We start from the raw sequence: 13,782 nt of genomic DNA on the forward strand, positions 1-13,782 counted from the left end.
AAACATGTTATTTTATATTTGTGTAAAAAGGAGATTTTTAAAGTTTTTTAGATTCATCCTAATTCTTTCAAAATAAACTACTTGGGGTTAAATTAGAGTTACCTGTCTTTCGGATCCCAGCTGAAGAAAACATTTAAGTCTCTGTTGTCTCGCAAATCTTCCCATGGAATGTCATCTTCTTCTGGTCTAAGATTCATTGATTTTATACTTTCTGCTAAGCTGGTTGATCTGTGACACAGAAAATTTATTTTTGTATTATTTCAACACTACAACAACCATGAAAATGTTTAAACAGGATTTTGTTTTACTAAAAAGGAAGGGAAAGAGGAAAGAAGGATTTCCTATTTAAGAAGTAAGGGCTCATAGGTGGATCGGTTAGCTCAGTTGGTTAAAGCGCTGTGTTATAACACCAAAGTCAAGGGTTAAGACCCCCTTACTGGCCAACTGCCAAAAAAAAAAAATAAAAAGGCATAGAAGGTGAAATAGAACCAAGCACATATAACACTGGCTTACTACACAGCAAGAGAAACACTTCTGAAAGCCCAACCAAAATAAAGTGGATCTGCATTAATTCCTGAATTCCCTTGTTTGTAGGGTAAAAGGAATCTTACAAGCACGGTATGGACAAGAGGGTGATGTCAATGGCTTAGTTGGCTTCTGTATTGGACCTGAGAAATGGCTGGCAGTACTTTATCATTCCCCATTACATGCACCGCGTTCTGTTTTCCCTTTCTTCCCTGTTCCTGCCCCCTTTCTCTCTCTCTCTTTCCATTTTTCCTTATCTTAAGCCTGCTAATGATGCCCATAAGCCCATTAAAGGCCCTTAGCATCTGATCTAATCCCTTAGTTCCTTTATAGTTCTTATGAAATACTTACATATTTGCTTCAAGTAGAAGGTCTAACAGCATCCGTTCAGTACGGACTTGTGCAAAATGAAGAGAATTATTCAGCCTGTTCCTAAAAGCGATAAACTCTGGGATCTTCTCAAACGCACCATACTTGTAAGCTTGAATAATATATTCTGAGGTCTAAAGAAGGAAAAACATCACCTTGGTATAAATATTTCTCAGGTCAGGCAATGTAAGCAAACCTTGCCAGCCAAAACAAAACACTTGAACTAAAATTAATTACGGTTTTGAATCTAATCTTAAAAGTCTTTGTCGCCAAGTAGAATATCAGCTTTTTAAAATGTTATCTTTCTTCCCTCCTATACCTGAGTCAAATGTCTTCTTTACAAATAATACTCATCATAATACCCAGCTGCAGCTACCATCACATAGACTTTCTGTTGGCAGTCATGTCTTCCAATTCAACAGGACAGGAGGTTTTGTTATGCCTCATCAGTCAAAAGTGTGGTTAGTGCCATAGTGGAAGGGATATTACTCCATGTTTTTCTGCACCTAAGATAAACTGTGTTTTATACAAAGGTTCCAAAAATGCCAGAATAATATAACCACTCTCCACCCCAACCCCAAATAAAAATCACTCTCCTTCCAAAAAAGGCAGGCTACTCCTAGGTTTTGTTTCTGAATACTGTATCACAAACACAGGTCATACATGCATTATATCAGGATAGAAGTAAGACAAAAAACAAAAGACCTATAAAAATTCATGTCATAATCCATTCTGAGGACAGAAAGACTTCAAGAACCAGGTTTCTTGTCTATCCAAACTACATAAGACCTCTGCTGGAAATTTCCATAAACAAATAAGTGAAGGGAACACTTAACACATATGCTTTAATTATAGATTAGTACATATATATGGATGAAACATAGTAGAACAGAGGCAAGATAAAGAATTCTAAACAGAAATTCTGCACAATAGAAGAAAATCTCAGGGAAGAACATTTCACAGGTGTGGGTCTATGCCATCAGGATCATAAGACAAGAGATCACCCCTTAGGGCCAAGGAAAGTGTTAAGCTCAAAGCTGATCTCTGCCCCCAACAAAGATCCTTTCTAAAAAGCCAGTCTTTTTGCACAGCCTCAATTAGTCAGCTCTGCCCCCATCTCCATTATGTCTAAATAGTTTGCCCAGTAGGAAAATAGGCCAATAGTCAACAACATACCCTCTGATACACAGTCTCGCAGGGTTCATTTCAGGCCGCGGGATTGCGCCACGGGCGCTAATTCAACTGCATTCGATGCGGCTTTTAAACCCCCATGGGACACCTCGGCGAGCTGTTTGCCTGCAGTATCTGGAGAAATTAAAGACGGACGGACACAAGAAAATTAAAAAGATTACTTGTGATCCTGCAGTTTTTAAAGAAGGACTATCTGAAAAAGCTAGAATGTAACTTCTAGCTTGATTAAAGGACAGTGATGTGCCCCATTAAAAAGAGGCCAGGATACCCTAAATACAAACACAAACGTCTAAGCCTCTTGGCTTAGAAAACATAGCAAGGTTTATTTACTATCAGCCTTTGCAATAGGAATTTAGTTTGAAAGAAAACTGGCTGGTTAGAAACATATGATTCAGCAATTAACCAGGATGAAAATATGACTTTGGTGATTCTAATCAAATTTATGAATTACAGTTCCAAAATGATTGATATATGATTAATAGAGAGAACCCAGCGTTACTAAGTGTAAAGGCAGTTTTAATTTCTGAGTGGTCCATGGAATACCACTTTAGAAAAAAGGCAATAGCTTTGAAAAGAGAAAAATAAGGGGCTACAAAGAGAAAATATAGTCTTCAACAAACTAAGAAGGTAGCTGTAGTTCTCTGGCTTGTCTTTTTTAGATAGTCCTCCTTTAACGCTGCCGTAAAGTACCACTGCAGAGCTACGTTAGGGCCTGGGAAGCAACCAATAGGACAAAGGCTGTGAAAGTATTACTATTTGAAGAAACAACCCCCTAATGGAACTGCAGGCAAAAACTGGAAGTCACAGGCACTTTAAAGACTTGAAAGTCAAAGTATTTTGTCCCATACCTAGTTCTACTCATTTATGCACCAACGAGGCTATTTGGATCCCATATGGATTCCTGAAATGAACCCTGGTCACTGTAAAAATTAGCAAAATACATGGACCTCAACCCCCTAAATAATCTTCATGGATACCTAAAATAGAGATTTAAAAGGAAAAATTTTTTAAAGTATAAATATATGTGACTTGGAGAAATGAAAATCTAGTACTGATTACCCTGTTGTTAAAAATCTATTCCAAAGTAAGATGATGTCAGACAATGATCTTTCTAGAAAGAAAATCCTTGTGTAGACCTTCCGGATATAAATTTCAATCCATAGCACAAAACCTTACTAAGCAAAACACTGGGTTTTCCACTTATGGAGTAAAAATGTTCTTTCGAAGAGCTAATTAGGAATCGAAATACATCAGTCACCCAAGGAAAAGCATCTGGGGGATCCCCAAAACTACCAAGAATAAAAGATGTAGAGCACAGAGCTTTGGCTTTGAAGAGAGATATTTCTAATACTATGAGCAGAAGGTGTAACATACACAGTATGACACTACAATCATGATCTTTCTTAGCTTCAGATTCCTTCAGGAAAGTCCACACCACAGTCTATATTTCCTTATTTGGGGACTTAAGAATTAAGGTCAAGATGCATTTTTCTTGCTGCATTCTGTTTTTCCTCCAGGACCCTACTAACTTTAACATAATTAAATAAGCTCCATCTTCTTAGTTAGTAGTATAAAAATAAAAATAAATTTCAAGCAGAGTCCTAATCCCAAATAAATGAAATGCTGTAATTTTATCAGGTTTGACATCACATATATTCAGATGTATTAGTCACTCCTGCCACACACAACCATCAGCAAAACACCAAACAAACATATAAGAAGCCACTAAGGATCACACGCCTCTCAAATTGCTCCTGGGGATCTCTTTTCCCTATATTTTGATATTCTGTGTTTTTGTTTTTTGGGTTTTTTTCCCCCCCAAAAAACAACTCTTCAGATACAATATTTGTGGGAAGAAAAAATTAAAGCCTTTTATTAGTACAAAATAATATGCCTTTGTTGACCAATCTTCATGATTAATTTGTTTCTTCTAGAATGCTGAATGATTGCAAACTGGAGGAAAACCAGCCACCACTACCTTATTTACCTCCACTGCCTTAAAGCTATTTGAGAAACAAAAGTTCGAAAAGGGTTCTTCAGTAAATCAAATGTTTCTTTAAATCTCTTCCTTATATATACAGAAATGGGAGCCCAAATAATGTGATTTGAGAAAATCAATTCTTTTTTTTTTTCTGAGTTAGTGAAACTTCTTAAAAACAGAGGAGGGCAGGCACAGATACTTGAACACAGTAAAAACTCAGATTTATAACTCAACTGCCCACTCATGCTAGGAGATTTTATGTCCTATAGATGCCATTCTGACCTCTAGGCCAGGCTAGCACCTTCTGAGCAATGTGCTCAGATGCTGATACCCATACTTCCCCCTCTCCCTGATCAGAAGCTGTACCACTAAATGAGGTCTAAACAGAGATACCAATCATTGTGGGGGCAGAGGGGACTATCAGGGGGTGGCTAAAAACCCCTGATAGGTACACAGCTCACCATCTAAGCACAAGAGCCAGCTTTCCACCTGCTCGGAGCTGTCCTTTGCTACTCCAGCCCTCTAGGCCATGTCCTGAAGCTTGTCAGAACATAATTATCATATGCTGAGAAAACACACCTATATTCCATTGTTCAGAAAAGCTTCTGCCTTACCTTCTATTTAATACACCTCTAAAGAATTAGAAGGAAGATAGATTAGCCACAGCTGTTACAGTTACAAAAGGGTTTAAAAAAAAAAAATCCTCATGAATGTTGTTTACCAAGAAGAAACCCAGAGACCACCTTCCTTGCCAAGTTCTTTAGTTGCTGGTAGACCATGAGAATAGAAAGCTAAGGGCAGATATAGCCAAATTCTAGGCGATGAGTCTTAGAAGTGTGTGAGAACCAAGTAGGCAGTAATCACTCTAAAGCCATGCCTTCTCTCCACATTCATTCTTGGGTAGTTTTGCATGGTTGGTCAAATGAGTAGAGACCATATGCTTTTCCACAAAAACTTCTGCTTAACTGCCAAGTGGAGCCCAAATCTGCTTGCAGTAAAAATATGGTGCAAATCCCATCCTTTCATTATGGCACGGAGAAGCTCTATCTTATGTATTGCTACTTCAAAAAACATACTATTGACCTAAGTTCTTGAAATGTCCTTTAATTGGTCAATTTTATAATTCTAAGAAAATGTAAGTACACTCACTGTTGGCAAAGAGCACAGTGGATATAAACTTCAGAAATAAATAAAGGAAACGGAGAGCAGCTGCTATCACAGAAGCTTATATGACATCCTAAGCTATAAACTCTTATGGGCAATTTCTTATACCCTTGGAAAAAGTCTCTTAGAGATCAAAAGACAGGTCTAAGAGACATAATACGTCCAAGTTTGTTAACATCCAGTTTTAAATGCAACTTTCCAAAGATACTATTAAACATGCCCCTTCTAACAAACACAAATAACTTTACTTCTACCTAATATTCTTGGATAGTAAGCTGTGGCCTAAGGGTACTTGCTAGTACAATGTGGTACACCTCAATACTTGTACTGAGGTACTTGTGACAAGGTAACGCACTCTCTAAATCACGTGCAGTCAGCAGGCAAAACCACAGGAAAAAAATGGTTTTTCACTTACATCTTTCTGGTTGGAGTGGAAAAACCTGAGTGCGAAGTTACAGGATTGGGATGCAGCAGCATACTGACCTAGAGATTCAGCGTATCGGGTCAAAAGATAACTAGGCCAGAAGGAAAGAAAAAAAAAAAAGTACATGTTATACTTACCCACCTCTAGTATCAAACACTACATTTCAAATTACTATGACAAAGAAATGGTTCTATGCCATGCTTACACTCTGATAATTAATGGAACACAGAAGTTATAAGAGAACATAATGCTATCTTCCTACAACGGCACCACAGAGGGATACAAAAAATGCCCTTAAGTAATTACAAAGACTAGGCAAAATACAAATTCAAAAGGATCTCTGAGGTCAAATATAAAATAAAGTACATGTGTCAACCTCAACTACATAGCAGAAGTAAAGACTTCAAAATAATGTATGCTAAGAGTAAGGGTTCAAAGTACATAGCTGTTTGCTATTTCTGGGGAAAATGTTCTTACCATTTCTCAGTTGTGCAAATTTAAAAATTACCACCAAAACAATTAGTAATAAACAAACAGACAAACAAATAAATATTGCCACAAAATGCTGGGAGCTATAAAATTCTCTCTGCTCTGCAGTTGATCATAATAGATGATTATTTAATCTAAGGAACTTAATGTCAGGAACAATTTTACTGCTAAAATCTAAAAGTTAGAGTCCCATGTATGAATACCCGACATTGTTGTAGCTGGCTGTCCATTATTCAGAGTATATACTACCAACCCAATGGTATCATGCTGGATATGCTTAGCATCAAGGCTGGAGTAAAGATCCACCACTGGTTCAAATGCACCCAGAAGACAGTAGATTCGAACAAGCAGCAATTTGAATTGAGCATTGGAAGGGCTATGGGTTAATCCTTCTTCCAGCAAAGTCAGGGCCTGCCACACGGTGGTCTCATCACCTAGAACCAAAATATAGCATTATCCACTGATCTTGACAGCAAATGAAGGTTTCTCCAAAAACAAAACTAAAGAACCTTACTGATGTCATTACCTCCCCTAACTGTTCTGTGAATGAGTTTAAGATGGCAAAGAACAAATTTTAGAGACACACCTATAATCCATATAAGGAATTTCCCTAAATAGTCTCTCGATAGTTACATCAGTTCTGAAACATGCCTTCTGTAAAAATGATGAAGATTTTAAGTGGCCACGTCTTGTGGAATGAAGTTATGGAATCTTGTAGAATCTCAGATTCTTGGAAGAGCTGAACTTGAAGAAGAGCTGGAGGCTACCAACCTTCTTCCCACTGCAGGATTTTCTTTGCAAGACCCCAGATGTTTTTTATACACATCATTTTTCTTCCATATATAACTCTACTAACAGGATGTCAAATATGATATTTGAAAAAACTGCTCATTAACAGTCAAACTAAAATGATACACTTTTTTTGGCCTGTCAAATTTGAAAAAGTTACATGAATCAATAGTCTTAAAGATTAAGTATCCTTTCCTTCAGGATCTATCTAAACAAAATACTATGAAATGTATTTTCATATATATATAAAAGCATTATATACAAAAATCTTCATTATAAAGCACTACATACAAAAATATTCATTGTACTGTCTAATGGTGGGAGGATGATTAAATTATAGTAATATCTACACATGGAAACGTCACTTGACGGAAATGAAGAGTTTTTAATTACAAAGGAAAATGCTTGTGTGATAATGTTCAGTAAACACAAACATAGAAAATTCAAATTAGAGTAAACAGTTGATCTCAAGTCCATAAAATAAGCAGAGAGAGAGAAGAAAATAGGCAAAAATGTTAGACACCCTTTGGGTCTGGAAAAGTAAGGTATTTTTTGTTGTCACTGGCCAGTACAGGGATTGAACCCCAGACCTTGGTGTTATCAGCACCATGCTCTAACCAACTGAGCTAATAGCCAGCTCCAGAAAGGTGAGATTTTAAATAAACTGTTTTCCAACATTTTTACAAGCTACTTTTACAGTCAGTAAAAATAGCTAAAATAAAAGCTCCATGCAATGAGACTTTAAGGTTATATTCTATATGCTTTTTGCCAGAAGGAAACAGGATACAACCAAAAATTGGGTTTAGGTAAAAAAAAAAAAAAAAAATTGGGCATTTAGATAAATGTCACCCATAATACAACCCAAACTATACAAACTACCTATATTATTTTAAACTACTTCCTTTGAACTATAATTACTTTTACGCAATAATAATCATAGCATACATCCAATTTTGTGTTCTGATACTTTTTTTTAAATGTGTTTTCCCATATTGCTAACTGGTCTTCACAGTCCTAATTTTATTTAATTCAACATTCATTGACCTAATACCTGGAAAAGCACTAGATTAAGACTGGAGATAAAAGTCACAGATGGCTCCTGGCTTCAAGAAGCTTAAAATTGAATAGAAGAAAAAAATGAACAATTATAAGGATTAGATAATTATAAGAAGTCCTGGTTATCATAAGATAACTGGTATAAGAAAAAAAACTTAAAACAAGGATCTCTTTAAAATAGAATCATAATTTTAAAGAAACCAGAAAAAAAATGGTTTAATTTCCACTTCTTTCTGAACTATTAAGCTAAATATGAAGATATTAATTACTTTATTTTGCAAAACTTAAGCTATAACTACATATCTATGCGAATTCTTCACCAAATCAAAAGTGCATCAAGGGTTGATGAAGTCTTTTCGGACATAATTTTTCTAACTCAGTTTTATAGTACAATAAGATGATATCCTTCCCTCTCCACTTTACCTTTGCAGCATACTCATAAAGAAATGCTTTTTTGTAAAAATATTTGAGAGCATCAAAATTGATCCTTTCAACAACCTCACCAATTTTCTATCAGTTTCTAATTTCTGCCAGATCTGCCTTGAACAATGACTATGCCTATGATTGGAGTACTTCAACATCACTTTCATTGCCTTCAAGAAACCCTGCAACTCTACAAGATCTATAATTTCATTTTTCAAATGATTCTCAATATATTTGCACTGTAGGATTTTGAACAACTCACCTAACTTCTTTCTCCCTGCCCTACATTTCCCTCATCTATAAGACTGTGACAATAACAGTATTGTTATGAGGTTTAAATTAATTCACGTAAAGTACTTCCAAGTGCCTGATGATTAACAAATGTTAGCTGCTATTATTATTATATGGCCAGATATCTTGCTCAAAACACAAGAGACTAGCTGAGCCACAGTCATCATGAGTGAGAATGGATGCCAGGGTTAAGTGAGGAAGGATATTTGCATACAGGCCAAATCACTAAGTGGTCAGTTCATTAATGGTTTTTATATTAAGATTAATTTTGCAGCCATATGCAGCATCATGAATCTGGGGGCTCAGATAACAAGTCCTCTGATGATAAGGATTTCACCCCCATCCTTGGTACAACACAGTGTAACAGTATATGGGTACATACAGAAGTTCAGAAGGGGCATAAAAATGTAATGAGGGAGGAGGTAAAAATCAAGACAGGATTTGTCATAGGCATTGTTGGAGTAAAAGTTAAATGAAGAAGGTAAGAGAGTCATTTCAAAAAGATGCAACATAGGGCTGGCCCATGGCTCACTTGGGAGAGTGCGGTGCTGATAACACCAAGGCCACGGGTTCGGGTCTTGTTTAGGGATGGCCGGTTTGCTCACTAGCTGAGTGTGGTGCTGACAACACCAAGCCAAGGGTTAAGATCCCCTTATCGGTCATCTTTATATATATTTAAAAAAAAAAAAAAAAAAAAAGATGCAACATGATGTTCAGTGATAGTAGCAAAAATTTTTAAAGTAGATTCAGGGCTGTAAGTAACTAAGAATCTGGAAATGTGGGCAGAAGCCAGATTATAAAGGGCATTGTAAACCATCCCCAAGCAATTGACTTTTATCCTAAGGAAAACAGGGCACCTCTGAAAGATTTTTAGAAAGGGGACGATAGTAGCAAAACTGAATGCTCCATGAAATGATCCATGAGGGCGGGGGTTGTGTCTATTTTTTATTCACCACTGTCTCCCCAGCCCTTTGTTTCTTCTGTAGTTTACTCTTGTGAATAACATGCAGTAATACTTTAAGTTATTTTTCCCCAAAACTAATAAGAGAAAATGTCAGGGGGTGGGACCTAAAGAAAAGGCAATCCCTATACCATTTGCTGAATCATCCTCCTCTTCCTCCATGACTCATGATGCTTCCTTTACCATGCATTGTATTTTTTTTCTTAAATGGGCTAATTAGAACTGTATTCCAAAAAACTGCATTTTCCTATATATAAAATATTTTTAAATGAATAAAAAGGGCTACTTTGTCCCACTGGCCTATACATCTTTTTTAAGGGGGAGTAGCTGGCCAGTACAGGTATCCAAACCCATGACCTTGGTGTTATCAGCATCACGTTCTAACCCAGTGAGCTAACTGGCCAGTCCCTTACATCTATTTTTAAATCAGTTTCATTGTATTTTAATTATTGCAGCTGTCTGATAGGTTTTATACAGTCATTACTTATTATTCAGAAACATTTAAAAACAGAACAGATATCCATTGATTTAAGATTATCCTGATTATAGGGAGGGAGATAAATTGAAGATTTGGGTTCTAGAAGCATCCTGGAGAAGGGCAAGGAAGAACAACCTAAAAGCATAAATCAAGTTCACGAAGTAATAAAAACAAAGAGTAAAGGTGAATTGAAATCACTGCTACTTACCTGTTTCTCTCCATATATCAATAAGCACATGGACAGCAAGAAGACAGTAATAGTCGGAAAATTGTAATTCTGTTTTCAAACAGGATTTCCCTATAGGAAAAAAAATCATTATGTATTTTAACATTTGTTCAACTATTACTGCCCAAAAGGATTTTTTTAAAAGCATGATACTGACAGGAGTGAGAAGAGGAAAAGGAAAAGAAAATAAAGAATATATAAGTACCAGGAAAAAATATATAAGCCATGAATTAAAGGGTTCAAAAGAAGGTAAGTCCACATTCAGCTAGAATAAAAAGAAAGGTTCTAGAATAGAGTCCCAAAGGGAGAGCAGCAAGATTTAGAAGGAGGTTTTAGGGGAAAAACAGAACATAAGCAAAGGACCATGTATAACTAAATTAATATTATGCTCCTTATTTCATCTAATTTTTGAAATATACTTAGAGAAATACTGACATCTTCTAGTCAGACAATTTATATTTCTATCACATATATTTAACAAAAGCCAGGCCTAAAGATCATCTACACTAAATATTTATGTTACAACTTACCATATTCCTTTTGTACACTTACATAGTCTATTATTAAGAATATTAAGGCCTATAAGCAGAAAATGTGACAATTATCATAAACTATGCAATTCATAGGATTCCCAGTATAATAAAGAGTTATCTCATCAGTTCAGGAAGAATATGGACAACTGGAAGCTAACTACAAACAATTATTTACAACTCCAAGCTTTTTTTAAAAAGGCTTTACATCATATTACATGGTCTTCCCACTTGACAAAATATTCTCCTTACCAAATTCATTAAAACAGGGTGCTATGGATACTTAAAAACTGACTTCTAAGTATTAACAGATCAGGGAACTCCTGCACATTTTGAAAGGTCACTCACCAAATTCCAGTCCATGCTGGTACCTTAACATCAATTCTCTGACCACATTCAATTTCTGATTTTTATCCATGGTGTGGTATAAGCCAAGTAACCTTGTCAGCTGCACCACACATAAATGTTGCTGCAGAGCTCTGATGTCAGCAGGAAGTGCCAGCTTATCTTCTGTTGGTGTCGACAAAGGAACAACTCCAAGTAACTGATTAATAAACTACAAAGTGGGGGGAAAAAGGAGCACAGGTCTCAAAAATAGAACTAGTCTTCAGTAGGCCACAATTAACAGAAACTGAAATGGTCTAGAAAAAGACATCAAGAAAAAAAAATTAAAATTCCTTTAATATGCCATTTTCTCCCTACCAAAATAGCTAAAACAAAAAAAATCTGTGATAGCACACAATGCTGGTGAGACTCCAGTAAATGCGGCACACTTCTTCACTGCTGGCCAAAGGTATTTTGTCAATGCCATATTCTACAGGAACTAGATTTTAAAAATTGTGAAAATGTTTCATAAATTATAGCACACCAAAATATGTATTGTAACAATGAAAAAGTTAAATTAGGAAGACTATAGAAAAGAGCAGATTAACAAAAAATTTTAAAAATTAAAAAACCTACAACTATATTGACACACAAATTCTTAAAGGTTACACTACTTTTAAAGGAATGATTATCTTATGTCAATGACCTTAAATTTTTTTTTTTTTTTTTTGTCTTTCTCGTGACCGGTAAGGAGATCGCAACCCTTGGCATGGTGTCGCCCGCACCACGCTCAGCCAGTCCTATACAGGATCTGAACCCGCAGCGGGAGTGGCGCTGCGCTCCCAGCGCTGCACCCTCCCGAGTGTGCCACGGGGCTGGCCCAAATTTTTTTAACTAAACTTTTTATTTTGAGATAATTATAGATTCACATTTAGTTGTAAAAAATAACACAAGAGAGCCTGTGTACTATTCATCCAGTTTCTCCCAATGATAACATCTTGCCTTAAAATGTTTTTAATTCTTCATTTGGTTAAGTATTAAAGAAATAAAAAAACCACACACCAGTTCCAGTTATATATTTATTAAACACATGCTTATTTTTGCTCACTTCTAAAACCCTATTAAGATGCAAATAAGGAATAAAAAAGGAATAACCCCACAAAGATCAAGCATATGTGAAGAGGAAGGCTGGCTGATTAGCTCACTTTATTTAAAGTGCAGCGCTAAAACACCAACCCATGGGTTCAGATCCTGTTACTGGCCAACAGCCAAAAGGAAAAGAAAAAAATGTGAAGAGGGGCTGGCCAGTTAGCTCAGTTGGTTATAGTGCGGTGCTGATAACACCAAGGTCCAGGGTTCAATCCCTACATAGGCCAGCTGCCAGGGGAAAAAAAATATGTGAAGAGGTGATGGCAAATAAAAAACATCAAGATTTCAAAAGATAAAAAGCAGAATGGGTCAAGGGTTGGGATGCCCATACCTGCCAGCTGCAACAACAACAAAAAGGCAAAAGGGCAGGTGGTAATTAATAACTAACCTACAGGGCCAACTGGGAGGACACCAATAAACAGCAAGCCTATTCCAATCACAGAACCTTGAAGACTCAGATTTTCCAATCAAAGAACCTTACACACTCAGAAATTAAGGGCTCCAGGTAACTGAAAGCTAAGATGCCCATGGGACTGAAATAAAATTTGCTAAAGAATTCCCAAGCTCACAGAGATCAACTTCCTAAGTGAGAGCAGAAGCCTAGGGTTTTATACCAAAGAGAACCTGAACCAGACATGTAGCCTCAGGGATAGCAGGCATAGCTGAAAACAGGGTATAAAGTGAAAATTTATTTATTCAATGATGAGAGCCCCAGCTCCCCTCTCCCTACTCCAAGCCTAATCCCTGAATGCTATCAGCCAAATATATAAATCCTCAAGCAGATGGTGGCAGACAGGCTCTATGAAAAGTATTTCTAAAGGGGTAGAGCTGAGAGAATGTCATCTCATGTTTTAAATCACAGTAAGAAGAGTTTTATTCTTTCATGGTTCTGTCTGATTGATTGGGGTTAATGGAACAAAAAAATATTAACTCCAAGAGAAAGTAAGTTCTGCAAGAAAGGTAATCTTCATATACCAAGTGGCTAAGCTGTGAATAATATTTACAGTCATAAAAATACAAATAACGTATAATGACTGAACTATATTGGGGGAAAAGTATGTAAGGGGAAAAGTGAGATATTATAAACAACCAAATTATCACCTTCACAGTAGGACACCAATAAATGAAGATTATAAGTATCAAAATAAACAAATTGCTATATAAACCTATAATTTAGAAATATGGAAGTAAATAACAGAAGAAACTTAAGAGTTGAAAGTGATTTGAACCTGCAGAGCTACAGTAACAAAGAGCAGCTTTATTTTTCAAAATAAGCCTTGTGATACTATTTGACTTTTTCAATTACATATTTTTTTGATATAAATTAAAAATTAAAATCTCACTCATCATGCGGTTTCAAATCCATAATAATTTTGCTTCAATGTCTACAATTATATTAATTTTAATTATTA

General features: G+C 36.1%; 1 protein-coding gene across 4 annotated transcripts in view; it reads right to left on the minus strand.

Annotated features, from left to right (window-relative positions):
* Nucleotides 1-13,782, minus strand: part of NAA25 (N-alpha-acetyltransferase 25, NatB auxiliary subunit) — a 60,948-nt gene that overhangs the window by 16,227 nt on the left and 30,939 nt on the right. For all 4 annotated transcript variants that reach the window (XM_063085252.1, XM_063085257.1, XM_063085249.1 and 1 more), the window contains 6 exons: nucleotides 11,246-11,453; nucleotides 10,350-10,439; nucleotides 6,397-6,577; nucleotides 5,646-5,745; nucleotides 877-1,028; nucleotides 103-228 (listed from right to left, as the gene is read on the minus strand). In XM_063085252.1, the coding sequence (XP_062941322.1) occupies nucleotides 103-228; nucleotides 877-1,028; nucleotides 5,646-5,745; nucleotides 6,397-6,577; nucleotides 10,350-10,439; nucleotides 11,246-11,453 (857 nt within the window). The remainder of the gene's footprint in view (nucleotides 1-102; nucleotides 229-876; nucleotides 1,029-5,645; nucleotides 5,746-6,396; nucleotides 6,578-10,349; nucleotides 10,440-11,245; nucleotides 11,454-13,782) is intronic.

This window comes from Cynocephalus volans, chromosome 2 (assembly GCF_027409185.1).
Source record: "Cynocephalus volans isolate mCynVol1 chromosome 2, mCynVol1.pri, whole genome shotgun sequence".
NCBI classification, from domain to species: Eukaryota; Metazoa; Chordata; class Mammalia; order Dermoptera; family Cynocephalidae; genus Cynocephalus; species Cynocephalus volans.